Raw genomic sequence first — 27,833 nt, forward strand, 5'->3', positions numbered from 1 at the left:
TGCCCCCCACCCTCCGCCACAGAGTCCTCTTATTCCCCCGGGCCCTTTCTCCTCCCAGGTGAGCCTCCCGCAGAACACCACCCCAAAGGCCATGATTGGGAAGCATCTGCCTTTCCCTGCCCCCCCACCCTCCGCCACAGATTCCTCTTAATCCCCCGGGCCCTTTCTCCTCCCAGGTGATCCTCCCGCAGACCACCACCCCCAGGGCCACGATCGGGAAGCATCTGCCTTTCCCTGGCCACCCCACAGAGTCCTCTTATTCCCCCGGGCCCTTTCTCCTCCCAGGTGATCCTCCCGCAGAACACCACCCCAAGGGCCATGATCGGGAAGCATCTGCCTTTCCCTGCCCCCCACCCTCCGCCACAGAGTCCTCTTATTCCCCTGGGCCCTTTCTCCTCCCAGGTGATCCTCCCGCAGACCACCACCCCCAGGGCCACGATCGGGAAGCATCTGCCTTTCCCTGACCCCCACCCTCCGCCACAGAGTCCTCTTATTCCCCTGGGCCCTTTCTCCTCCCAGGTGATCCTCCCGCAGTACACCGCCCCCAGGTTCATGGTCGGGAAGCGCCTGCCTTTCCCTGGCCACCCCACAGAGTCCTCTTATTCCCCTGGGCCCTTTCTCCTCCCAGGTGAGCCTCCCGCAGAACACCACCCTCAAGGTCAGGATCGGGAAGCATCTGCCTTTCCCTGCCCCCCACCCTCCGCCACAGAGTCCTCTTATTCCCCTGGGCCCTTTCTCCTCCCAGGTGAGCCTCCCGCAGAACACCACCCTCAAGGTCAGGATCGGGAAGCGCCTGCCTTTCCCTGCCCCCCACCCTCCGCCACAGAGTCCTCTTATTCCCCTGGGCCCTTTCTCCTCCCAGGTGAGCCTCCCGCAGAACACCACCCCCAGGGCCATGATCGGGAAGCATCTGCCTTTCCCTGCCCCCCACCCTCCGCCACAGAGTCCTCTTATTCCCCTGGGCCCTTTCTCCTCCCAGGTGATCCTCCCGCAGTACACCGCCCCCAGGTTCATGGTCGGGAAGCGCCTGCCTTTCCCTGGCCACCCCACAGAGTCCTCTTATTCCCCTGGGCCCTTTTTCCTCCCAGGTGAGCCTCCCGCAGAACACCACCCCTAGGGCCATGATCGGGAAGCATCTGCCTTTCCCTGCCCCCCACCCTCCGCCACAGAGTCCTCTTATTCCCCTGGGCCCTTTCTCCTCCCAGGTGATCCTCCTGCAGAACACCGCCCCCAGGTTCATGGTCGGGAAGCGCCTGCCTTTCCCTGGCCACCCCACAGAGTCCTCTTATTCCCCTGGGCCCTTTTTCCTCCCAGGTGAGCCTCCCGCAGAACACCACCCCCAGGGCCATGATCGGGAAGCATCTGCCTTTCCCTGCCCCCCACCCTCCGCCACAGAGTCCTCTTATTCCCCTGGGCCCTTTCTCCTCCCAGGTGATCCTCCTGCAGAACACCACCCCCAGGTTCATGGTCGGGAAGCGCCTGCCTTTCCCTGGCCACCCCACAGAGTCCTCTTATTCCCCTGGGCCCTTTTTCCTCCCAGGTGAGCCTCCCGCAGAACACCACCCCCAGGGCCATGATCGGGAAGCATCTGCCTTTCCCTGCCCCCCACCCTCCGCCACAGAGTCCTCTTATTCCCCTGGGCCCTTTCTCCTCCCAGGTGATCCTCCTGCAGAACACCACCCTCAAGGTCGGGATCGGGAAGCGCCTGCCTTTCCCTGCCCCCCACCCTCCGCCACAGAGTCCTCTTATTCCCCTGGGCCCTTTCTCCTCCCAGGTGATCCTCCCGCAGAACACCACCCCCAGGGCCACGATCGGGAAGCATCTGCCTTTCCCTGGCCCCCACCCTCCGCCACAGAGTCCTCCTATTCCCCCGGGCCCTTTCTCCTCCCAGGTGATCCTCCCGCAGAACACCACCCCCAGGGCCATGATCGGGAAGCATCTGCCTTTCCCTGGCCCCCACCCTCCGCCACAGAGTCCTCCTATTCCCCCGGGCCCTTTCTTCTCCCAGGTGATCCTCCTGCAGAACACCACCCCCAGGGCCATGGCGGGAAGCATCTGCCTTTCCATGGCCACCTTGGAGGAGACTTTGGGCGGCGGCTTCGTGAGGAGTCCACAGTATTCATCACAGGCTGGAGGAAAATTCAAAACCTCAGACTCTGGGCATATCAATGCTAGAGAAATACTGTTAAAGGTAAGGAACTTTTTGTTGAAGTGCAAAGAGAAACAAAGCTCGTATTGCTTCTGCTTTGCCAATCCCCTATACTCATATCTAGGCGTAGATCAGGCAAATAGGTCTTAGTTTCATGTACATTAAATGTGAAATTGACACTGTACAATATTATCATAGAGAATACCTCACCCACATCTTCTGGAGGAGGCAAGCCGGACAATATACAGATATGCCTCAGTAGGACCTTTATCACTGAATAGTCTCTTTCAAGTCATGTACATTATTAATCCAATGCCATTACATGAAGAAATTCATACATTCATTTCCTAAAGCTTAGGATTCAGCCAGTTTGAACCTTCATATTTACAGCTTGCTGTTTCATGTCTCTTACAGATCAAGGAACTTGGAGACCTAAAAGCGAAGAAGCCAAAGGAGCTGCCGCTGTACTATGAGGTATGGTGATGCCAGCGCTTCCGTTCTCGTCCGTTTGTAAGGCTGTTGGTACCTTCTGCAGATTTCAGGGAATAACGTACTGTTACTTTTTCATCATTTGGCCTGCTGCATATACCACAACACCTCAAAGCACCAATACATCTGGGATCCAAATATGAGGCCAATGTTGTCCTTGTGACTTCAGAGTGCAGGATTTATTGTGCTGCATTTCAAGGGTGTGGAGAGAATGCTGGCCATCTGAGCTGCTGATTGTCCCAGAGTATTTTCCTATTGTATTCATTTTGGGTTTGTTTTAGTGATGTGAAAGGAATGATCAGTGCCTCTGTGGGACAGGATATCGCTGCCATGGAATTCTTTGGCCAGTTGGTGGCTGTCTTGCTAGTCCACCAACGGGGTGATGGGTAGAAAGGGTTAAAGATTTGGATTAGGATAAATGTGTCGTGAACTATTCTATGGTGGGCATCTGCCACTCGGACATTGACAGATTGTTCTAATGGTCGGTGGGTATCTTCCTCGTTACCACACCGTGTGATATTTGGATTGAGTGCCGACCTGTGCCGAGTGATTTTTCTTCCCACAACACAAGGTGTACATGGACCGGTTCGTGAATGCAAAAGCAGTTTCCGCTCTGAGATCATTCACACAAAGCAAATTGTATATGGTCAGCAGAAGTTGTACGGGTATGTTTAATTGCTTCTGCAATGTGTGGCTATTTGCAGAAAAAAATGAAGGGGCAGCCCAGGATCATTAGTATTGCAGCCGTGTGTTGAGGCATAGATTACAAAAAGGTGTAAAAAACAGGCAAACGAGGGAGGTGTGCAGTGGGGCCCTCACCCGGGAGTGTAAACCCAGCTCTGTGCACAATAACAATGTGAGAGTTGAGACTGGGGGATGCCTGATCTCCAGGATACACTGCAATGAGCAGTGGACTCCCAACTTACTGGCCTTGTCTCTTCCTGTGCTGTTTTCGCTCTTCCCATCCTTCACTATGCTCTCATAGGTATCTCATTTGGACCATAAATTGCTACTCGTGGGGGCAGAAAGTGAAATATTTCATGAGCTGGACCATGGATGGGGCAGCAGAAAACCAATCACACAGCAAGCTCCTTGGGCTTCTTTGTGTGCCTGCGGCCATTTCGATAAACTGATGTGGGCCTGAAAGGACATCTGTGGGCAATATCGGGGCAAATGCAGACTTTCAATATCAGCTTAAATCTGTGGGCCGGCATAAGGGGACCGCATTGGGCGGTTAATAGGCTCGTATTCAGAGTAAAGAGATAAATCCTGTGCTGCATGTCTATATGGAAGCCCATCCACCATGCAATTCAGGACCAAGGTGATGATGGTAGTTTGGTATCTTAAACATGGGCTGGCTAGAGTTTGTGTGAGCAGAAAAAAGGGCAACTGGGACATCATAAGGTCTGAACAGGAAATCGAATAGTTTGCCACAGTGTTTCCAACCATTGGTGCTTTGGTGGGCCCTTCTACTCTTCACCGCGACTTTGGGATACCTGAAAAGTTGTCTTCTGAAAGCGAGTGGGAAGCCAGCACCTGGGAGGGTATCCAGGTCTGACTAGACCAGAAGGATGGCAGACTCCGCTGTACTGTCATTGTGGACGCCTCCTGCTCCGTGCAACAGTGGTGCTTTCATACAACGGATTGACTGATGGATTCCAGTTGCGCATCTATGGCTATTATCGAATTTCTGCATTTGGGTTCTTCTTATAACCCCTTCCCCCAAAGGAAAAGAAGTCCTTCTGCAATAGTTTAAATGAAACCTACTGCGGGCCTCCCAACGTACTGCCCTTGAAACTAATAACTACGGACTGTGTATTATGGGAAAGGGGGTGGGGCCTCTGGCTACTTCCCAAATTAAATTAGCGACATGAAGGTTCTGACGGAGGATCCCGTTCCTTAGTGACAGCTGGTGCCCCCTCAACAATGGCTTCCAATTTTAAGCTAGAACTACAAAAGGGTAAAATCTGTGCAATCACTACCATGGTCTCCATCTTTGAAAAGTGATTTTTTTAGGTGGTGGTTTCTATTTATTCAAAAATCTTAATATTAAATTCTGGTCCCTGCCGACCTGCATCCCACCGAAGTATTAAGTTATCCTTTTGTGTGAACAGAAAATACAATTGTATGTACCAGTAGAGTGTGTGTGTGTATGTGTGTCCTAGGCGGGCACTGACCCAGCTGCCCCTTTGCCGCCCCTTTGCTGCCCCCTACGCATCAGAGCCCTAGTCCATTGCCAGTAATATGTAATGATGCCCCATCACTGGCCATTTAACGAGGCACATGCTAGCCAAACACGGTTACACAGGAGTCCATCAAGGTAGATCTTCTAATACGCCGGTGTGCATAGTCGCCAACACCTGTTAAACTTCATGCAGGGACGGGGAGAGTAGCACAACTCAACCACTGTGGATGAGTTAGGTCCTCAGACTGAGCTTCGTGACCCCATGTCCATTGCCCAAACCAGGATAATGTGCATGGTGCCCCCATGGGTCCACTCCTTGCAGTGTTGAGCACGGTACTGGCCACCCATGCACACCTTGTGCCCACTTCACTGTGGGTGCTGTGGAAAGTAAGGCTGAACACATTTGTTTTCTACAGAGAGGCCACAAGTAGTTATTTTGCCACAAAAGAAAGGGATAGCGCTGCCTATTGATGAACTTATTTTCAAAGAGATGGGGTTGTGTTCAAATGAGCCAACTGGTTTTCTGTATTTGTATAGTTTTTCAAATAAACGACAGGTGTCATTCACTGTTTGTCAATTTTATTCTTCCATATCGAGTTAATCAGTTTTCCAATTTATTCAACTCTCTGTATTCAACTCTCTCAACACGTATTTCTTCACAACTTCTTGCAGTTTCTCATCAGGAGAGATGTCCTGTAGTTCAATTTTCTTTGAATAAGTATTACTTGCAATCGATGATTTCTCAATATTGGTCATTTAGCATCAGTCAATGTCATTCTTGCTACTTGGGCCCCGATGCGCCCAGTCATGTCCTGATGTCGCTGATCCGAGGCACTGATGAACTTAGTAACATTTTCCACACATAACCCAACACAGGAGGTGGCGAAGAATGCATGCCCCTGGTGGCAGCCAGCACTGTGCCGATTCTGTCCTTTTTTTCCTTTGTAGAATATTGCCCACTATGGATGCACAGATTGGGACTATGTCTGTATGATTAACACAAGACCGGAACATTTCTGTACCTTTTTACCTATAAGGTGATTTATCAAGCTTGGGGTGCTTTGGATTATAGTTGTAAAGATGTGTAATACAAGGATTATGACTTGAAAATTGTCAAATTGACATTATTGGTTTGTTAAATTACAGTAAAACTTCACACATTAGCACCCCTGATGAAGAGCACAGGCAGCTCGAAACGTGTTAGGTTTCCCATTACAGTAGCATCTGTGAAGAACGAAGGGACTTGTTGGAAATCTTTCTTTCTCAAACACGAACTTGTTTTGATTTCAAATATTATATTGTCTAGAACTCCACTAAATCGTCTGTCACATATATGTAGGACTTCTTTTGATAACAGTTTGGCTGAGTTTCGGCCTTTGAGAGTGTGCAGGGGAACTTTTATCTTGCTTTGCTTACTTTTACGGTCCATGTGCCAGGTCCGTTTGTTCTCCCCTACACCTTAAGTTTTACAAATGATTGACTAAGATTACCATGTTTGATTTACATGTCACCATATGTCTCACATTCCAAATTAGGTGACCCCTTTTGCAGATTATGAAGGGAACTCCTGGGCAACCATACAAATGCCAGGCAAACACTGGGATGCCTTGCCCACAGCTCTCAGAAACGAAGCCTCTTACACCATTTTTCACAAAGTTCTTAAAACCAAACTGTTTCATTAATTTGCTTAAGAATATCCTAGACTCTGATTCTGTCCCAATGTAACCAAGGGACATGCGCTATACCCCGCTTCATGTAACCTACCATCACTGTGTACTGTGCACTCTCTCAAATAGCTGCATTGTCCTCTCTCTGTACTACCACCATAACTAAGTACATGTGTTCTAATGCAACAGCGCCACGATGACTTGGGGCCAATGTGCGCTTTACAAATGGAAATAAATAAATAAAACTCACATGGATGCCATTCACTGAGGCTTCTAAAGGTGGCGACGAATCAGGAGGCCCAGGCTAGACAAGTGCACCACACTCAGGCTTCCCAAGGCTCGTGGAAATGAATGCAAGAGGTAGCCCAGCACACTAGGGGTCAGGCCTCAGCAAAGGAGGTGACAGACCAGTGCCCGGGCAAGAATAGACCAGAGGACCATTGACACAAGGACAGTTCTGAACATCCATCAGTGCTCCAGCTGCACAGAATGAGACGAGAAGGATCCCGAAGGGACCCGCCTAATATCTGCAGAGGGAAAAGAGAAGACAAAATGGTGGTGCTGCACAAGGTACACAGTGGGTGTCCTGTTGTGTAGTCTTTCATAACACGCACATCCACTTTGGATGGCCCCCTGGGCTAGAGAACTGGTAAAGCAGGATTCGCCAAGCAGGGGGAAACTAGATTGGCAAGGTTGCCTCAAAATGTTAAACAAAAGAAATACTTTTAAGTTCTTCTGCAAACAGCTGAATGATGGTGATTATGGAATCCTATTCCATAGGTGTGGTGCTAGAAAGTTGGAAGCCCCGCCACCACTGCCAGGATCTCCTACATCGGGGAGTCTTTAAGAGGAGCACTGAAGAGGATCTGGATGGCCTCAAGAGGCAGCAGTGTTGCATCTTATTCCCAATAAGGGTGGTCCATTGAGTATGGAGACCTCAAGTCACTACTCCACGTGTAAATTCCTCAACCAAATCTACATATATGGCCGATGAAACATTTCCCTGAGTGTCAATCCAGACCACAAAGAGGACCAGTACCAGTGAAGGCAGCTGTGTTCCCGGCAAGGTTGCCTGCCCGGCCATGCCAGAGGCTCGGTACATTTTGTACTGGGCGTGCACACTTGCGAACTAGAAGACATTTTGGATATGGCAGTCAAACTGTACACATGAACAAACCAGTTGAGCTGATGGCGTTAGGACCCTGCAGATTCTTCTTCCACATTCGATTCAAGGTAGAATAGAAGCAAAACAAGCATTGGCAATGTCGAGAGTTTTGGCTTTTGTGTATGCATAGCAAAGGTATTTGCCAAGCATTAGCTGGCAATGAATGGTAGCAGCTTAAAAATGGTGCATGTACAAGAGCGTATGATAGAAATGCCTGGCAAATGCCAATCTAATACTTACACACAAGCAAAAACTGTTGCATTTGCCAATGCTTGTTTTTAACAGGACTTCAGTGAAGGACACCCATACTGCTTATAAATCAAGTGGCTGAAGGCAGACATGGTTAAGACATTTTTATTACACCAGTAGCATATTTACAGAACCAATTAAACCATTAGCTCTCAGAATACTGCTTAGAAAAAACCCTGGAAGCCACTTTGAGTGCAAAGTTTGATTTTACATGCCTGACCTTCAGCTGTGGATGTCTGTATACTCCTCTTGTTCGTCCCTATAGTGGTGTTTCGCATAGGACGTGTGCATTACTCCTAGTCCCCTCTTCTTCGTCTCAGTACCGGGCAGGGGTGAATGAGGTTGGTTGGGATTGCATATAACCCATAAAGGCTGAGGAAGGGTCAGATAGGTCAGTGTTCGCAAAGGGGGATCCCATGTCTCGCCTCAGGCCCTCTTTCCCCAACCTCCAAGGACCCCCGACCCAGGAGATCCTACCTCGCTTGTCCACCTTAAAAGTCTGGATCCAAAAGCAATGGCCCTCCCCGGCCACCTAAACGGAAGATCCCTGGGGAGTAGATGTGAGAGCCCCTTCCGGTTTCTCACAGGTCCCACAGTCAATCATTTCCACCCCAGTGTAGAATGGGACATAACGTTACATTGCAAGAATCCAAAATTGCTTAAAAGCCAGACCTTGTAGACTCACTTGTGGCCGGCACAAATGTGTATATTTTTTTTTAATAAGTGGGAATTATCATGAGGGAGATGGTCGCTAAGGAAAAAGAGCAGTAGTTTTTTAAACTCAGCTGTTACTTAACATTAAGATTACTATTGTTTGGTAGAGTAGGACAGTGGTCGAAGTGGGTGCAAGCAGTGCTCAGCTACTTAAAAAAAAAAAGTTTTCCTGATACTATGCTTTTATTTTAAAAAGAAACCGTTCTGTTATAAAAGTGTAGGAAGAAGTTGAAACTTGCACTTGAGTGCACTGTACTGAACATTCCCTTAAACAGCAGGTGCAAGTGTTTGGGGGTGAGTGTATTGTGTGTGGGAGGGGTTGTGGCAATGGGGTTCGTGGGGAGCAGGGGCAGGCCAGCAGGGAACATAGTTCCACTACTTATTCGACCACTGGAATAGAAAGAATCTAAGGGGCAAGAACTCCCTCCCTCTTTTTTTTTTACACAAATGGTATGCCGTTTTCTTGCTGTCATTTCATGTCCTCTGGCGTCACTTCCTGTGATCGCGTGCATTCCATAAACTAATTGGCACTCTCCGCTTGATTTAGGTCTGTAGCTCCCAGTTGAAGGCCTGCCACAAGCCTCTGATCTGGGGAGCCTGCTTTTTCTAGCTTTAAATGTCCCATCACCCCCCTGATTTCCCCCCCCCCCCTCCCAGGAGGGACAGGCGGCTGGCTCTTCCTGCAGGGCAGCAGTGCAGTGAGTCCTGGGATTATGTTCCTGAGTAGTTGCCTTTTGTTGATGGTAGTTCCTGCAGGGCAGCAGTGCAGCGGGTCCTGGGATTATGTCCCCCCCGTAGTTGCCTTTGTTGATGGTAGTTTCTGCAGGGCAGCAGTGCAGCGGGTCCTGGGATTATGTCCCCCCGTAGTTGCCTTTGTTGATGGTAGTTGCTGCAGGGCAGCAGTGCAGCGGGTCCTGGGATTATGGCCCCCGTAGTTGCCTTTGTTGATGGTAGTTCCTGCAGGGCAGCAGTGCAGCAGGTCCTAGGATTATGTCCCCCCGTAGTTGCCTTTGTTGATGGTAGTTCCTGCAGGGCAGCAGTGCAGTGGGTCCTGCGATTATGTTCCCCGTAGTTGCCTTTGTTGATGGTAGTTCCTGCAGTGCAGCGGGTCCTGGGATTATGTCCCCCGTAGTTGCCTTTGTTGGTGGTAGTTCCTGCAGGGTAGCAGGGCAGCGGGTCCTGGGATTATGCTCCCCGTAGTTGGCTTTTGTTGATGGTAGTTCCTGCAGGGCAGCAGTGGAGCAGGTCCTGGGATTATGTCCCTCCGTAGTTGCCTTTGTTGATGGTAGTTCCTGCAGTGCCGTGAGTCCTGGGATTATGTTCCCCGTAGTTGCCTTTGTTGATGGTAGTTCCTGCAGGGCAGCAGTGCAGCGGGTCCTGGGATTATGCTCCCCGTAGTTGGCTTTTGTTGATGGTAGTTCCTGCAGGGCAGCAGTGGAGCAGGTCCTGGGATTATGTCCCTCCGTAGTTGCCTTTGTTGATGGTAGTTCCTGCAGTGCAGTGGGTCCTGGGATTATGTTCCCCGTAGTTGCCTTTGTTGATGGTAGTTCCTGCAGGGCAGCAGTGCAGCTGGTCCTGGGATTATGTCCCCCGTAGTTGCCTTTGTTGATGGTACTTCCTGCAGGGCAGCAGTGCAGCAGGTCCTGGGATTATGTTCCCCCGTAGGAGCCTTTGTTGATGGTAGTTCCTGCAGGGCGTCCTGGGATTCTGGTCCCCGTAGTTGCCTTTGTTGATGGCAGTTCTTGCAGGGCAGCAGTGCAGTGGGTCCTGGGATTAAGTCCCCCGTAGTTGCCTTTGTTGATGGTAGTTCCTGCATGGCAGCAGTGCAGGGGGTCCTGGGATTCTGGTCCCCGTAGTTGCCTTTGTTGATGGTAGTTCCTGCAGTGCAGCTGATCCTGGGATTATGTTCCCCGTAGTTGCCTTTGCTGATGGTAGTTCCTGCAGGGCAGCAGTGCAGCGGGTCCTTTGATTATGTTCCTGAATACTTACCTTTGTTGATGGTAGTTCCTGCAATGCAGCGGATTCTGGCATCATGTCCCCCGTAGTTGCCTTTGTTGATGGTAGTTCCTGCAGGGCAGCAGTGCAGTTGGTCCTTGGATTATGTCCCCCGTAGTTGCTTTTGTTGATGGTAGTTCCTGCAGGGCAGCAGTGCAGGGGGTCCTGGGATTATGTCCCCCGTAGTTGCCTTTGTTTATTGGTAGTTCCTGCAGGGCAACAGTGCAGCGGGTCCTGGGATTATGTCCCCCCATAGTTGCCTTTGTTGATGGTAGTTCCTGCAGGGCAGCAGTGCAGCGAGTCCTGGGATTATGTCCCCCGTAGTTGCCTTTGTTTATTGGTAGTTCCTGCAGGGCAGCAGTAGAGTTGGTCCTGGGATTATGACCCCCGTAGTTGCTTTTGTTGATGGTAGTTCCTGCAGGGCAGCAGTGCAGCGGGTCCTGGGATTATGTCCCCCGTAGTTGCCTTTGTTTATTGGTAGTTCCTGCAGGGCAGCAGTAGAGTGGGTCCTGGGATTATGTCCCCCCGTAGTTGCCTTTGTGGATGGTAGTTCTTGCAGGGCAGCGGGTCCTGGGATTATGTTAGCGAGTAGTTGCCTTTGTTGATGGTAGTTCCTGCAGTGCAGCGGGTCCTGGGATTATGTTCCGCCTAGTTGCCTTTGTTGATGGTACTTCCTGCAGTGCAGCGGGTCCTGGGATTATGTCCCCTGTAGTTTCCTTTGTTTATTGGTAGTTCTTGCAGTGCAGCGGGTCCTGGGATTATGTTCCCCCTAGTTGCCCTTGATGATGGTAGTTCCTCCAGTGCAGCGGGTCCTGGGATTATGTCCACCGTAGTTGCCTTTGTTTATTGGTAGTTCTTGCAGTGCAGCGGGTCCTGGGATTATGTTCCCCCTAGTTGCCTTTGTTGATGGTAGTTCCTACAGGGCAGCAGTGCAGCGGGTCCTGGGATTATGTCCCCCGTAGTTGCCTTTGTTTATTGGTAGTTCCTGCAGGGCAGCAGTAGAGTTGGTCCTGGGATTATGTCCCCCGTAGGAGCCTTTGTTGATGGTAGTTCCTGCAGTGCAGCGGGTCCTGGGATTATGGCCCCCGTAGTTGCCTTTGTTGATGGTAGTTCCTGCAGGGCAGCGGGTCCTGGGATTATGTCCCCCGTAGTTGCCTTTGTTGATGGTAGTTCCTGCAGGGCAGCAGTAGAGTTGGTCCTGGGATTATGTCCCCCGTAGGAGCCTTTGTTGATGGTAGTTCCTGCAGGGCAGCGGGTCCTGGGATTATGGCCCCCGTAGGAGCCTTTGTTGATGGTAGTTCCTGCAGGGCAGCGGGTCCTGGGATTATGGCCCCCGTAGGAGCCTTTGTTGATGGTAGTTCCTGCAGTGCAGCGGGTCCTGGGATTATGGCCCCCGTAGGAGCCTTTGTTGATGGTAGTTCCTGCAGGGCAGCGGGTCCTGGAATTATGGCCACCGTAGGAGCCTTTGTTGATGGTAGTTCCTGCAGTGCAGCGGGTCCTGGGATTATGGCCCCCGTAGGAGCCTTTGTTGATGGTAGTTCCTGCAGTGCAGCGGGTCGTGGGATTATGTCCCCCGTAGTTGCCTTTGTTTATTGGTAGTTCCTGCAGGGCAGCAGTGCAGCGAGTCCTGGGATTATGTCCCCCGTAGTTGCCTTTGTTTATTGGTAGTTCCTGCAGGGCAGCAGTAGAGTTGGTCCTGGGATTATGTCCCCCGTAGTTGCTTTTGTTGATGGTAGTTCCTGCAGGGCAGCAGTGCAGCGGGTCCTGGGATTATGTCCCCCGTAGTTGCCTTTGTTTATTGGTAGTTCCTGCAGGGCAGCAGTAGAGTGGGTCCTGGGATTATGTCCCCCCGTAGTTGCCTTTGTGGATGGTAGTTCTTGCAGGGCAGCGGGTCCTGGGATTATGTTAGCAAGTAGTTGCCTTTGTTGATGGTAGTTCCTGCAGTGCAGCAGGTCCTGGGATTATGTTCCGCCTAGTTGCCTTTGTTGATGGTACTTCCTGCAGTGCAGCGGGTCCTGGGATTATGTCCCCTGTAGTTTCCTTTGTTTATTGGTAGTTCTTGCAGTGCAGCGGGTCCTGGGATTATGTTCCCCCTAGTTGCCCTTGATGATGGTAGTTCCTCCAGGGCAGCAGTGCAGCGGGTCCTGGGATTATGTCCACCGTAGTTGCCTTTTGTTTATTGGTAGTTCTTGCAGTGCAGCGGGTCCTGGGATTATGTTCCCCCTAGTTGCCTTTGTTGATGGTAGTTCCTGCAGGGCAGCAGTGCAGCGGGTCCTGGGATTATGTCCCCCGTAGTTGCCTTTGTTTATTGGTAGTTCCTGCAGGGCAGCAGTAGAGTTGGTCCTGGGATTATGTCCCCCGTAGTTGCCTTTGTTGATGGTAGTTCCTGCAGGGCAGCAGTGCAGCGGGTCCTGGGATTATGTCCCCCGTAGTTGCCTTTGTTTATTGGTAGTTCCTGCAGGGCAGCAGTAGAGTGGGTCCTGGGATTATGTCCCCCCGTAGTTGCCTTTGTGGATGGTAGTGCTTGCAGGGCAGCGGGTCCTGGGATTATGATAGCGAGTAGTTGCCTTTGTTGATGGTAGTTCCTGCAGTGCAGCGGGTCCTGGGATTATGTTCCGCCTAGTTGCCTTTGTTGATAGTACTTCTTGCAGTGCAGCGGGTCCTGGGATTATGTCCCCTGTAGTTTCCTTTGTTTATTGGTAGTTCTTGCAGTGCAGCGGGTCCTGGGATTATGTTCCCCCTAGTTGCCCTTGATGATGGTAGTTCCTCCAGGGCAGCAGTGCAGCGGGTCCTGGGATTATGTCCACCGTAGTTGCCTTTGTTTATTGGTAGTTCTTGCAGTGCAGCGGGTCCTGGGATTATGTTCCCCCTAGTTGCCTTTGTTGATGATAGTTCCTGCAGGGCAGCAGTGCAGCGGGTCCTGGGATTATGTTCCCCCGTAGGAGCCTTTGTGAAGGCAGTTCCTGCAGGGCAGCAGTGCAGCGGGTCCTGGGATTATGCCCCCCCCGTAATTGCCTTTGTTGATGGTAGTTCCTGCAGTGCAGCGGGTCCTGGGATTATGTTCCCCCTAGTTGCCTTTGTTGATGGTAGTTCCTGCGGGGCAGCAGTGCAGCGCGTCCTGGGATTATGTTACCGAGTAGTTGCCTTTGTTGATGCTAGTTCCTGCAGGGCAGCAGTTCAGGGGGTCCTGGGATTATGTCCCCCGTAGTTGCCTTTGTTGATGGTAGTTCCTGCAGGGCAGCAGTGCAGCGGGTCCTGGGATTATGACCCCCGTAGTTGCCTTTGTTGATGGTAGTTCCTGCAGGGCAGCAGTGCAGCGGGTCCTGGGATTATGTCCCCCGTAGTTGCCTTTGTTGATGGTAGTTCCTGCAGGGCAGCAGTGCAGCGGGTCCTAGGATTATTTCCCCCGTAGCTGCCTTTGTTGATGGTAGTTCCTACAGGGCAGCAGTGCAGGGGGTCCTGGGATTATGACCCCCGTAGTTGCCTTTGTTGATGGTAGTTCCTGCAGGGCAGCAGTGCAGCGGGTCCTGGGATTATGTCCCCCGTAGTTGCCTTTTGTTGATGGTAGTTCCTGCAGGACAGCAGTGCATTGGGTCCTGGGATTAGGTGCCCTGCAGTTGCCTTTGTTGATGGTAGTTCCTGCAGGGCAGCAGTGCAGCGGGTCCTGGGATTATGTCCCCCATAGTTGCCTTTGTTGATGGTAGTTCCTGCAGGGCAGCAGTGCAGCGGGTCCTGGGATTATGTTCCCCCTAGTTGCCTTTGTTGATGGTAGTTCCTGCAGGGCAGCAGTGCAGCGGGTCCTGGGATTATGTCCCCCGTAGTTGCCTTTGTTTATTGGTAGTTCCTGCAGGGCAGCAGTAGAGTTGGTCCTGGGATTATGTCCCCCGTAGTTGCTTTTGTTGATGGTAGTTCCTGCAGGGCAGCAGTGCAGCGGGTCCTGGGATTATGTCCCCCCATAGTTGCCTTTGTTGATGGTAGTTCCTGCAGGGCAGCAGTGCAGCGGGTCCTGGGATTATGTCCCCCGTAGTTGCCTTTGTTTATTGGTAGTTCCTGCAGGGCAGCAGTAGAGTGGGTCCTGGGATTATGTCCCCCCGTAGTTGCCTTTGTGGATGGTAGTTCTTGCAGGGCAGCGGGTCCTGGGATTATGATAGCGAGTAGTTGCCTTTGTTGATGGTAGTTCCTGCAGTGCAGCGGGTCCTGGGATTATGTTCCGCCTAGTTGCCTTTGTTGATAGTACTTCTTGCAGTGCAGCGGGTCCTGGGATTATGTCCCCTGTAGTTTCCTTTGTTTATTGGTAGTTCTTGCAGTGCAGCGGGTCCTGGGATTATGTTCCCCCTAGTTGCCCTTGATGATGGTAGTTCCTCCAGGGCAGCAGTGCAGCGGGTCCTGGGATTATGTCCACCGTAGTTGCCTTTGTTTATTGGTAGTTCCTGCAGTGCAGCGGGTCCTGGGATTATGTTCCCCCTAGTTGCCTTTGTTGATGGTAGTTCCTGCAGGGCAGCAGTGCAGCGGGTCCTGGGATTATGTTCCCCCGTAGGAGCCTTTGTGAAGGCAGTTCCTGCAGGGCAGCAGTGCAGCGGGTCCTGGGATTATGCCCCCCCCCGTAGTTGCCTTTGTTGATGGTAGTTCCAGCAGTGCAGCGGGTCCTGGGATTATGTTCCCCCTAGTTGCCTTTGTTGATGGTAGTTCCTGCGGGGCAGCAGTGCAGCGCGTCCTGGGATTATGTTACCGAGTAGTTGCCTTTGTTGATGCTAGTTCCTGCAGGGCAGCAGTTCAGGGGGTCCTGGGATTATGTCCCCCGTAGTTGCCTTTGTTGATGGTAGTTCCTGCAGGGCAGCAGTGCAGCGGGTCCTGGGATTATGACCCCCGTAGTTGCCTTTGTTGATGGTAGTTCCTGCAGGGCAGCAGTGCAGCGGGTCCTGGGATTATGTCCCCCGTAGTTGCCTTTTGTTGATGGTAGTTCCTGCAGGGCAGCAGTGCAGCGGGTCCTAGGATTATTTCCCCCGTAGCTGCCTTTGTTGATGGTAGTTCCTACAGGGCAGCAGTGCAGGGGGTCCTGGGATTATGACCCCCGTAGTTGCCTTTGTTGATGGTAGTTCCTGCAGGGCAGCAGTGCAGTGGGTCCTGGGATTATGTCCCCCGTAGTTGCCTTTGTTGATGGTAGTTCCTGCAGGACAGCAGTGCAGCAGGTCCTGGGATTATGTCCCCCGTAGTTGCCTTTGTTGATGGTAGTTCCTGCAGGGCAGCAGTGCAGTGGGTCCTGGGATTATGTTCCCGAGTAGTTGCCTTTGTATATCATAGTTCCTGCAGGGCAGCAGTGCAGCAGGTCCTGGTATTATGTTCCTGAGTACTTGCCTTTGTTGATGGTAGTTCCTGCAGGGCAGCAGTGTAGCGGGTCCTGGTATTATGTTCCTGAGTAGTTGCCTTTGTTGATGGTAGTTCCTGCAGGGCAGCAGTGCAGCGGGTCCTGGGATTATGTCCCCCGTAGTTGCCTTTGTTTATTGGTAGTTCCTGCAGGGCAGCAGTAGAGTGGGTCCTGGGATTATGTCCCCCCGTAGTTGCCTTTGTGATATGATATATGATATGATATGATATGGTATTTGTAACGATATGATATGATATGATATGGTATTTGTAACGCGCCTATACACAAGTATGGATGGTAGTTCTTGCAGGGCAGCGGGTCCTGGGATTATGTTAGCGAGTAGTTGCCTTTGTTGATGGTAGTTCCTGCAGTGCAGCGGGTCCTGGGATTATGTTCCGCCTAGTTGCCTTTGTTGATGGTACTTCCTGCAGTGCAGCGGGTCCTGGGATTATGTCCCCTGTAGTTTCCTTTGTTTATTGGTAGTTCTTGCAGTGCAGCGGGTCCTGGGATTATGTTCCCCCTAGTTGCCCTTGATGATGGTAGTTCCTCCAGGGCAGCAGTGCAGCGGGTCCTGGGATTATGTCCACCGTAGTTGCCTTTGTTTATTGGTAGTTCTTGCAGTGCAGCGGGTCCTGGGGTTATGTTCCCCCTAGTTGCCTTTGTTGATGGTAGTTCCTGCAGGGCAGCAGTGCAGCGGGTCCTGGGATTATGTCCCCCGTAGTTGCCTTTGTTTATTGGTAGTTCCTGCAGGGCAGCAGTAGAGTTGGTCCTGGGATTATGTCCCCCGTAGTTGCTTTTGTTGATGGTAGTTCCTGCAGGGCAGCAGTGCAGCGGGTCCTGGGATTATGTCCCCCCATAGTTGCCTTTGTTGATGGTAGTTCCTGCAGTGCAGCGGGTCCTGGGATTATGTCCCCCGTAGTTGCCTTTGTTTATTGGTAGTTCCTGCAGGGCAGCAGTAGAGTGGGTCCTGGGATTATGTCCCCCCGTAGTTGCCTTTGTGGATGGTAGTTCTTGCAGGGCAGCGGGTCCTGGGATTATGATAGCGAGTAGTTGCCTTTGTTGATGGTAGTTCCTGCAGTGCAGCGGGTCCTGGGATTATGTCCCCTGTAGTTTCCTTTGTTTATTGGTAGTTCTTGCAGTGCAGCGGGTCCTGGGATTATGTTCCCCCTAGTTGCCCTTGATGATGGTAGTTCCTCCAGGGCAGCAGTGCAGCGGGTCCTGGGATTATGTCCACCGTAGTTGCCTTTGTTTATTGGTAGTTCTTGCAGTGCAGCGGGTCCTGGGATTATGTTCCCCCTAGTTGCCTTTGTTGATGGTAGTTCCTGCAGGGCAGCAGTGCAGCGGGTCCTGGGATTATGTTCCCCCGTAGGAGCCTTTGTGAAGGCAGTTCCTGCAGGGCAGCAGTGCAGCGGGTCCTGGGATTATGCCCCCCCCGTAGTTGCCTTTGTTGATGGTAGTTCCTGCAGTGCAGCGGGTCCTGGGATTATGTTCCCCCTAGTTGCCTTTGTTGATGGTAGTTCCTGTGGGGCAGCAGTGCAGCGCGTCCTGGGATTATGTTACCGAGTAGTTGCCTTTGTTGATGCTAGTTCCTGCAGGGCAGCAGTTCAGGGGGTCCTGGGATTATGTCCCCCGTAGTTGCCTTTGTTGATGGTAGTTCCTGCAAGGCAGCAGTGCAGCGGGTCCTGGGATTATGACCCCCGTAGTTGCCTTTGTTGATGGTAGTTCCTGCAGGGCAGCAGTGCAGCGGGTCCTGGGATTATGTCCCCCGTAGTTGCCTTTGTTGATGGTAGTTCCTGCAGGGCAGCAGTGCAGCGGGTCCTAGGATTATTTCCCCCGTAGCTGCCTTTGTTGATGGTAGTTCCTACAGGGCAGCAGTGCAGGGGGTCCTGGGATTATGACCCCCGTAGTTGCCTTTGTTGATGGTAGTTCCTGCAGGGCAGCAGTGCAGCGGGTCCTGGGATTATGTCCCCCGTAGTTGCCTTTTGTTGATGGTAGTTCCTGCAGGACAGCAGTGCATTGGGTCCTGGGATTAGGTGCCCTGCAGTTGCCTTTGTTGATGGTAGTTCCTGCAGGGCAGCAGTGCAGCGGGTCCTGGGATTATGTTCCCCCTAGTTGCCTTTGTTGATGGTAGTTCCTGCAGGGCAGCAGTGCAGCGGGTCCTGGGATTATGCCCCCCCCCCCGTAGTTGCCTTTGTTTATTTGTAGTTCCTGCAGGGCAGCAGTAGAGTTGGTCCTGGGATTATGTCCCCTGTAGTTGCCTTTGTTTATTGGTAGTTCCTGCAGGGCAGCAGTAGAGTTGGTCCTGGGATTATGTCCCCCGTAGTTGCTTTTGTTGATGGTAGTTCCTGCAGGGCAGCAGTGCAGCGGGTCCTGGGATTGTGTCCCCTGTAGTTTCCTTTGTTTATTGGTAGTTCTTGCAGTGCAGCGGGTCCTGGGATTATGTCCCCCGTAGTTGCCTTTTTGATGGTAGTTCCTGCAAGGCAGCAGTGCAGCGGGTCCTGGGATTATGACCCCCGTAGTTGCCTTTGTTGATGGTAGTTCCTGCAGGGCAGCAGTGCAGCGGGTCCTGGGATTATGTTCCCCCGTAGGAGCCTTTGTGAAGGCAGTTCCTGCAGGGCAGCAGTGCAGCGGGTCCTGGGATTATGCCCCCCCCCCCGTAGTTGCCTTTGTTTATTCGTAGTTCCTGCAGGGCAGCAGTAGAGTGGGTCCTGGGATTATGTCCCCCCGTAGTTGCCATTGTGGATGGTAGTTCTTGCAGGGCAGCGGGTCCTGGGATTATGATAGCGAGTAGTTGCCTTTGTTGATGGTAGTTCCTGCAGTGCAGCGGGTCCTGGGATTATGTTCCGCCTAGTTACCTTTGTTGATAGTACTTCTTGCAGTGCAGCGGGTCCTGGGATTATGTCCCCTGTAGTTTCCTTTGTTTATTGGTAGTTCTTGCAGTGCAGCGGGTCCTGGGATTATGTTCCCCCTAGTTGCCCTTGATGATGGTAGTTCCTCCAGGGCAGCAGTGCAGCGGGTCCTGGGATTATGTCCACCGTAGTTGCCTTTGTTTATTGGTAGTTCTTGCAGTGCAGCGGGTCCTGGGATTATGTTCCCCCTAGTTGCCTTTGTTGATGGTAGTTCCTGCAGGGCAGCAGTGCAGCGGGTCCTGGGATTATGTTCCCCCGTAGGAGCCTTTGTGAAGGCAGTTCCTGCAGGGCAGCAGTGCAGCGGGTCCTGGGATTATGCCCCCCCGTAGTTGCCTTTGTTGATGGTAGTTCCTGCAGTGCAGCGGGTCCTGGGATTATGTTCCCCCTAGTTGCCTTTGTTGATGGTAGTTCCTGCGGGGCAGCAGTGCAGCGCGTCCTGGGATTATGTTACCGAGTAGTTGCCTTTGTTGATGCTAGTTCCTGCAGGGCAGCAGTTCAGGGGGTCCTGGGATTATGTCCCCCGTAGTTGCCTTTGTTGATGGTAGTTCCTGCAGGGCAGCAGTGCAGCGGGTCCTGGGATTATGACCCCCGTAGTTGCCTTTGTTGATGGTAGTTCCTGCAGGGCAGCAGTGCAGCGGGTCCTGGGATTATGTCCCCCGTAGTTGCCTTTGTTGATGGTAGTTCCTGCAGGGCAGCAGTGCAGCGGGTCCTAGGATTATTTCCCCCGTAGCTGCCTTTGTTGATGGTAGTTCCTACAGGGCAGCAGTGCAGGGGGTCCTGGGATTATGAGCCCCGTAGTTGCCTTTGTTGATGGTAGTTCCTGCAGGGCAGCAGTGGAGTGCGTCCTGGGATTATGTCCCCCGTAGTTGCCTTTGTTGATGGTAGTTCCTGCAGGACAGCAGTGCAGCAGGTCCTGGGATTATGTCCCCCGTAGTTGCCTTTGTTGATGGTAGTTCCTGCAGGGCAGCAGTGCAGTGGGTCCTGGGATTATGTTCCCGAGTAGTTGCCTTTGTATATCATAGTTCCTGCAGGGCAGCAGTGCAGCAGGTCCTGGGATTATGTTCCCGAGTACTTGCCTTTGTTGATGGTAGTTCCTGCAGGGCAGCAGTGTAGCGGGTCCTGGTATTATGTTCCTGAGTAGTTGCCTTTGTTGATGGTAGTTCCTGCGAGGCAGCAGTGCAGTGGGTCCTGGGATTATGTTCCCCGTAGTTGCCTTTGTTGATGGTAGTTCCTGCAGTGCAGCGGGTCCTGGGATTATGTCCCCCCGTAGTTGCCTTTGTTGATGGTACTTCCTGCAGGGCAGCAGTGCAGCGGGTCCTGGGATTATGTACCGAGTAGTTGCCTTTGTTGATGGTAGTTCTTGCAGGGCAGCAGTGCAGCGGGTCCTGGGATTATGTTCCCTGTAGTTGCCTTTGTTGATGGTAGTTCCTGCAGTGCAGCGGGTCCTGGGATTATGTTCCCCCGTAGTTGCCTTTGTTGATGGTAGTTCCTGCAGGGCAGCGGGTCCTGGGATTATGTTCCCGAGTTCTTGCCTTTGTTGATGGTAGTTCCTGCAGGGCAGCAGTGCAGCGGGTCCTGGTATTATGTTCCCGAGTAGTTGCCTTTGTTGATGGTAGTTCCTGCGAGGCAGTAGTGCAGTGGGTCCTGGGATTATGTTCCCCGTAGTTGCCTTTGTTGATGGTAGTTCCTGCAGTGCAGCGGGTCCTGGGATTATGTCGCCCCATAGTTGCCTTTGTTTATGGTAGTTCCTGCAGGGCAGCAGTGCAGCGGGTCCTGGGATTATGTACCGAGTAGTTGCCTTTGTTGATGGTAGTTCTTGCAGGGCAGCAGTGCAGCGGGTCCTGGGATTATGTTCCCCGTAGTTGCCTTTGTTGATGGTAGTTCCTGCAGTGCAGCGGGTCCTGGGATTATGTCCCCCGATAGTTGCCTTTGTTGATGGTAGTTCCTGCAGGGCAGCAGTGCAGTGGGTCCTGGGATTATGGTCCCGAGTAGTTGCCTTTGTATATCATAGTTCCTGCAGGGCAGCAGTGCAGCGGGTCCTGGGATTATGTTCCCCGTAGTTGCTTTTGTTGATGGTAGTTCCTGCAGGGCAGCGGGTCCTGGGATTATGTTCCTGAGTACTTGCCTTTGTTGATGGTAGTTCCTGCAGGGCAGTAGTGCAGCGGGTCCTGGTATTATGTTCCCGAGTAGTTGCCTTGGTTGATGGTAGTTCCTGCGAGGCAGCAGTGCAGTGGGTCCTGGGATTATGTTCCCCGTAGTTGCCTTTGTTGATGGTAGTTCCTGCAGTGCAGCGGGTCCTGGGATTATGTCCCCCCGTAGTTGCCTTTGTTGATGCTAGTTCCTGCAGGGCAGCAGTTCAGGGGGTCCTGGGATTATGTCCCCCGTAGTTGCCTTTGTTGATGGTAGTTCCTGCAGGGCAGCAGTGCAGCCTGTCCTGGGATTATGTTCCCCGTAGTTGCCTTTGTTGATGGTAGTTCCTGCAGGGCAGCAGTGTAGCGGGTCCTGGTATTATGTTCCTGAGTAGTTGCCTTTGTTGATGGTAGTTCCTGCGAGGCAGCAGTGCAGTGGGTCCTGGGATTATGTTCCCCGTAGTTGCCTTTGTTGATGGTAGTTCCTGCAGTGCAGCGGGTCCTGGGATTATGTCCCCCCGTAGTTGCCTTTGTTGATGGTACTTCCTGCAGGGCAGCAGTGCAGCGGGTCCTGGGATTATGTACCGAGTAGTTGCCTTTGTTGATGGTAGTTCTTGCAGGGCAGCAGTGCAGCGGGTCCTGGGATTATGTTCCCTGTAGTTGCCTTTGTTGATGGTAGTTCCTGCAGTGCAGCGGGTCCTGGGATTATGTTCCCCCGTAGTTGCCTTTGTTGATGGTAGTTCCTGCAGGGCAGCGGGTCCTGGGATTATGTTCCCGAGTTCTTGCCTTTGTTGATGGTAGTTCCTGCAGGGCAGCAGTGCAGCGGGTCCTGGTATTATGTTCCCGAGTAGTTGCCTTTGTTGATGGTAGTTCCTGCGAGGCAGTAGTGCAGTGGGTCCTGGGATTATGTTCCCCGTAGTTGCCTTTGTTGATGGTAGTTCCTGCAGTGCAGCGGGTCCTGGGATTATGTCGCCCCATAGTTGCCTTTGTTTATGGTAGTTCCTGCAGGGCAGCAGTGCAGCGGGTCCTGGGATTATGTACCGAGTAGTTGCCTTTGTTGATGGTAGTTCTTGCAGGGCAGCAGTGCAGCGGGTCCTGGGATTATGTTCCCCGTAGTTGCCTTTGTTGATGGTAGTTCCTGCAGTGCAGCGGGTCCTGGGATTATGTCCCCCGATAGTTGCCTTTGTTGATGGTAGTTCCTGCAGGGCAGCAGTGCAGTGGGTCCTGGGATTATGGTCCCGAGTAGTTGCCTTTGTATATCATAGTTCCTGCAGGGCAGCAGTGCAGCGGGTCCTGGGATTATGTTCCCCGTAGTTGCTTTTGTTGATGGTAGTTCCTGCAGGGCAGCGGGTCCTGGGATTATGTTCCTGAGTACTTGCCTTTGTTGATGGTAGTTCCTGCAGGGCAGTAGTGCAGCGGGTCCTGGTATTATGTTCCCGAGTAGTTGCCTTGGTTGATGGTAGTTCCTGCGAGGCAGCAGTGCAGTGGGTCCTGGGATTATGTTCCCCGTAGTTGCCTTTGTTGATGGTAGTTCCTGCAGTGCAGCGGGTCCTGGGATTATGTCCCCCCGTAGTTGCCTTTGTTGATGCTAGTTCCTGCAGGGCAGCAGTTCAGGGGGTCCTGGGATTATGTCCCCCGTAGTTGCCTTTGTTGATGGTAGTTCCTGCAGGGCAGCAGTGCAGCCTGTCCTGGGATTATGTTCCCCGTAGTTGCCTTTGTTGATGGTAGTTCCTGCAGGGCAGCGGGTCCTGGGATTATGGCCCCCGTAGTTGCCTTTGTTGATGGTACTTCCTGCAGGGCAGCAGTGCAGCGGGTCCTGGGATTATGACCCCCGTAGTTGCCTTTGTTGATGGTAGTTCCTGCAGGGCAGCAGTGCAGCGGGTCCTGGGATTATGTTCCCGAGTACTTGCCTTTGTTGATGGTAGTTCCTGCAGGGCAGCAGTGCAGCCGGTCCTGGGATTATGTTCCCCGTAGTTGCCTTTGTTGATGGTAGTTCCTGCAGGGCAGCAGTGCAGCCTGTCCTGGGATTATGTCCCCCGTAGTTGCCTTTGTTGATGGTAGTTCCTGCAGTACAGCGGGTCCTGGGATTATGTCCCCCGTAGTTGCCTTTGTTGATGGTACTTCCTGCAGGGCAGCAGTGCAGCGGGTCCTGGGATTATGACCCCCGTAGTTGCCTTTGTTGATGGTAGTTCCTGCAGGGCAGCAGTGCAGCGGGTCCTGGGATTATGTTCCCGAGTACTTGCCTTTGTTGATGGTAGTTCCTGCAGGGCAGCAGTGCAGCCGGTCCTGGGATTATGTTCCCCGTAGTTGCCTTTGTTGATGGTAGTTCCTGCAGTGCAGCGGGTCCTGGGATTATGTCCCCCGTAGTTGCCTTTGTTGATGGTAGTTCCTGCAGTACAGCGGGTCCTGGGATTATGTTCCCGAGTAGTTGCCTTGGTTGATGGTAGTTCCTGCGAGGCAGCAGTGCAGTGGGTCCTGGGATTATGTTCCCCGTAGTTGCCTTTGTTGATGGTAGTTCCTGCAGTGCAGCGGGTCCTGGGATTATGTCCCCCCGTAGTTGCCTTTGTTGATGCTAGTTCCTGCAGGGCAGCAGTTCAGGGGGTCCTGGGATTATGTCCCCCGTAGTTGCCTTTGTTGATGGTAGTTCCTGCAGGGCAGCAGTGCAGCCTGTCCTGGGATTATGTTCCCCGTAGTTGCCTTTGTTGATGGTAGTTCCTGCAGGGCAGCGGGTCCTGGGATTATGGCCCCCGTAGTTGCCTTTGTTGATGGTACTTCCTGCAGTGCAGCGGGTCCTGGGATTATGACCCCCGTAGTTGCCTTTGTTGATGGTAGTTCCTGCAGGGCAGCAGTGCAGCGGGTCCTGGGATTATGTTCCCGAGTACTTGCCTTTGTTGATGGTAGTTCCTGCAGGGCAGCAGTGCAGCCGGTCCTGGGATTATGTTCCCCGTAGTTGCCTTTGTTGATGGTAGTTCCTGCAGGGCAGCAGTGCAGCCTGTCCTGGGATTATGTCCCCCGTAGTTGCCTTTGTTGATGGTAGTTCCTGCAGTACAGCGGGTCCTGGGATTATGTCCCCTGTAGTTGCCTTTGTTGATGGTACTTCCTGCAGGGCAGCAGTGCAGCGGGTCCTGGGATTATGACCCCCGTAGTTGCCTTTGTTGATGGTAGTTCCTGCAGGGCAGCAGTGCAGCGGGTCCTGGGATTATGTTCCCGAGTACTTGCCTTTGTTGATGGTAGTTCCTGCAGGGCAGCAGTGCAGCCGGTCCTGGGATTATGTTCCCCGTAGTTGCCTTTGTTGATGGTAGTTCCTGCAGTGCAGCGGGTCCTGGGATTATGTCCCCCGTAGTTGCCTTTGTTGATGGTAGTTCCTGCAGTACAGCGGGTCCTGGGATTATGTCCCCCGTAGTTGCCTTTGTTGATGGTACTTCCTGCAGGGCAGCAGTGCAGCGGGTCCTGGGATTATGACCCCCGTAGTTTCCTTTGTTGATGGTAGTTCCTGCAGGGCAGCAGTGCAGCGGGTCCTGGGATTATGTTCCCGAGTACTTGCCTTTGTTGATGGTAGTTCCTGCAGTACAGCGGGTCCTGGGATTATGTCCCCCGTAGTTGCCTTTGTTGATGGTACTTCCTGCAGGGCAGCAGTGCAGCGGGTCCTGGGATTATGACCCCCGTAGTTGCCTTTGTTGATGGTAGTTCCTGCAGGGCAGCAGTGCAGCGGGTCCTGGGATTATGTTCCCGAGTACTTGCCTTTGTTGATGGTAGTTCCTGCAGGGCAGCAGTGCAGCCGGTCCTGGGATTATGTTCCCCGTAGTTGCCTTTGTTGATGGTAGTTCCTGCAGGGCAGCAGTGCAGCCTGTCCTGGGATTATGTTCCCCGTAGTTGCCTTTGTTGATGGTAGTTCCTGCAGGGCAGCAGTACAGCCTGTCCTGGGATTATGTTCCCCGTAGTTGCCTTTGTTGATGGTAGTTCCTGCAGGGCAGCAGTGCAGCCTGTCCTGGGATTATGTTCCCCGTAGTTGCCTTTGTTGATGGTAGTTCCTGCAGTGCAGCGGGTCCTTGGAGTATGGCCCCCGTAGTTGCCTTTGTTGATGGTAGTTCCTGCAGTGCAGCGGGTCGTGGGATTATGTCCCCTGTAGTTGCCTTTGTTGATGGTAGTTCCTGCAGGGCAGCAGTGCAGCGGGTCCTGGGAGTATGGCCCCCGTAGTTGCCTTTGTTGATGGTAGTTCCTGCAGTGCAGCGGGTCCTGGGATTATGGCCCCCGTAGATGCCTTTGTTGATGGTAGTTCCTGCAGTGCAGCGGGTCCTGGGATTATGTCCCCCGTAGTTGCCTTTGTTGATGGTAGTTCCTGCAGGGCAGCGGGTCCTGGGATTATGGCCCCTGTAGGAGCCTTTGTTGATGGTAGTTCCTGCAGTGCACCGGGTCCTGGGATTATGGCCGCTGTAGTTGCCTTTGTTGATGGTAGTTCCTGCAGGGCAGCGGGTCCTGGGATTATGGCCCCCGTAGGAGCCTTTGTTGATGGTAGTTCCTGCAGGGCAGCGGGTCCTGGGATTATGGCCCCCGTAGGAGCCTTTGTTGATGGTAGTTCCTGCAGTGCAGCGGGTCCTGGGATTATGGCCCCCGTAGTTGCCTTTGTTGATGGTAGTTCCTGCAGTGCAGCGGGTCCTGGGATTATGTCCCCCCGTAGTTGCCTTTGTTGATGCTAGTTCCTGCAGGGCAGCAGTTCAGGGGGTCCTGGGATTATGTCCCCCGTAGTTGCCTTTGTTGATGGTAGTTCCTGCAGGGCAGCAGTGCAGCCTGTCCTGGGATTATGTTCCCCGTAGTTGCCTTTGTTGATGGTAGTTCCTGCAGGGCAGCGGGTCCTGGGATTATGGCCCCCGTAGTTGCCTTTGTTGATGGTACTTCCTGCAGGGCAGCAGTGCAGCGGGTCCTGGGATTATGACCCCCGTAGTTGCCTTTGTTGATGGTAGTTCCTGCAGGGCAGCAGTGCAGCGGGTCCTGGGATTATGTTCCCGAGTACTTGCCTTTGTTGATGGTAGTTCCTGCAGGGCAGCAGTGCAGCCGGTCCTGGGATTATGTTCCCCGTAGTTGCCTTTGTTGATGGTAGTTCCTGCAGGGCAGCAGTGCAGCCTGTCCTGGGATTATGTCCCCCGTAGTTGCCTTTGTTGACGGTAGTTCCTGCAGTACAGCGGGTCCTGGGATTATGTCCCCCGTAGTTGCCTTTGTTGATGGTACTTCCTGCAGGGCAGCAGTGTAGCGGGTCCTGGGATTATGACCCCCGTAGTTGCCTTTGTTGATGGTAGGTCCTGCAGGGCAGCAGTGCAGCGGGTCCTGGGATTATGTTCCCGAGTACTTGCCTTTGTTGATGGTAGTTCCTGCAGGGCAGCAGTGCAGCCGGTCCTGGGATTATGTTCCCCGTAGTTGCCTTTGTTGATGGTAGTTCCTGCAGTGCAGCGGGTCCTGGGATTATGTCCCCCGTAGTTGCCTTTGTTGATGGTAGTTCCTGCAGTACAGCGGGTCCTGGGATTATGTCCCCCGTAGTTGCCTTTGTTGATGGTACTTCCTGCAGGGCAGCAGTGCAGCGGGTCCTGGGATTATGACCCCCGTAGTTTCCTTTGTTGATGGTAGTTCCTGCAGGGCAGCAGTGCAGCGGGTCCTGGGATTATGTTCCCGAGTACTTGCCTTTGTTGATGGTAGTCCCTGCAGGGCAGCAGTGCAGCCGGTCCTGGGATTATGTTCCCCGTAGTTGCCTTTGTTGATGGTAGTTCCTGCAGGGCAGCAGTGCAGCCTGTCCTGGGATTATGTTCCCCGTAGTTGCCTTTGTTGATGGTAGTTCCTGCAGGGCAGCAGTACAGCCTGTCCTGGGATTATGTTCCCCGTAGTTGCCTTTGTTGATGGTAGTTCCTGCAGGGCAGCAGTGCAGCCTGTCCTGGGATTATGTTCCCCGTAGTTGCCTTTGTTGATGGTAGTTCCTGCAGTGCAGCGGGTCCTGGGAGTATGGCCCCCGTAGTTGCCTTTGTTGATGGTAGTTCCTGCAGTGCAGCGGGTCGTGGGATTATGTCCCCTGTAGTTGCCTTTGTTGATGGTAGTTCCTGCAGGGCAGCAGTGCAGCGGGTCCTGGGAGTATGGCCCCCGTAGTTGCCTTTGTTGATAGTAGTTCCTGCAGTGCAGCGGGTCCTGGGATTATGGCCCCCGTAGTTGCCTTTGTTGATGGTAGTTCCTGCAGTGCAGCGGGTCCTGGGATTATGTCCCCCGTAGTTGCCTTTGTTGATGGTAGTTCCTGCAGGGCAGCGGGTCCTGGGATTATGGCCCCTGTAGGAGCCTTTGTTGATGGTAGTTCCTGCAGTGCACCGGGTCCTGGGATTATGGCCCCTGTAGGAGCCTTTGTTGATGGTAGTTCCTGCAGTGCACCGGGTCCTGGGATTATGGCCGCTGTAGTTGCCTTTGTTGATGGTAGTTCCTGCAGGGCAGCGGGTCCTGGGATTATGGCCCCCGTAGGAGCCTTTGTTGATGGTAGTTCCTGCAGTGCAGCGGGTCCTGGGATTATGGCCGCTGTAGTTGCCTTTGTTGATGGTAGTTCCTGCAGGGCAGCGGGTCCTGGGATTATGGCCCCCGTAGGAGCCTTTGTTGATGGTAGTTCCTGCAGTGCAGCGGGTCCTGGGATTATGGCCCCCGTAGGAGCCTTTGTTGATGGTAGTTCCTGCAGGGCAGCAGGTCCTGGGATTATGGCCCCCGTAGGAGCCTTTGTTGATGGTAGTTCCTGCAGTGCAGCGGGTCCTGGGATTATGCCCCCCCCCCGTAGTTGCCTTTGTTGATGGTAGTTCCT

The 27,833-nt window shown here is 52.9% G+C and overlaps 1 protein-coding gene across 3 annotated transcripts in view; it reads left to right on the top strand.

Moving 5' to 3' along the window:
• The window catches only part of SPAG17 (sperm associated antigen 17), a 1,712,709-nt gene that overhangs the window by 209,946 nt on the left and 1,474,930 nt on the right, over positions 1-27,833 (top strand). For all 3 annotated transcript variants that reach the window (XM_069635754.1, XM_069635756.1, XM_069635755.1), the window contains exon 3: positions 2,564-2,623. In XM_069635754.1, the coding sequence (XP_069491855.1) occupies positions 2,564-2,623 (60 nt within the window). The remainder of the gene's footprint in view (positions 1-2,563; positions 2,624-27,833) is intronic.

This window comes from Ambystoma mexicanum, chromosome 7p, assembly GCF_040938575.1.
Source record: "Ambystoma mexicanum isolate Mex_15411 chromosome 7p, UKY_AmexF1_1, whole genome shotgun sequence".
In the NCBI taxonomy this organism is placed as follows: Eukaryota; Metazoa; Chordata; class Amphibia; order Caudata; family Ambystomatidae; genus Ambystoma; species Ambystoma mexicanum.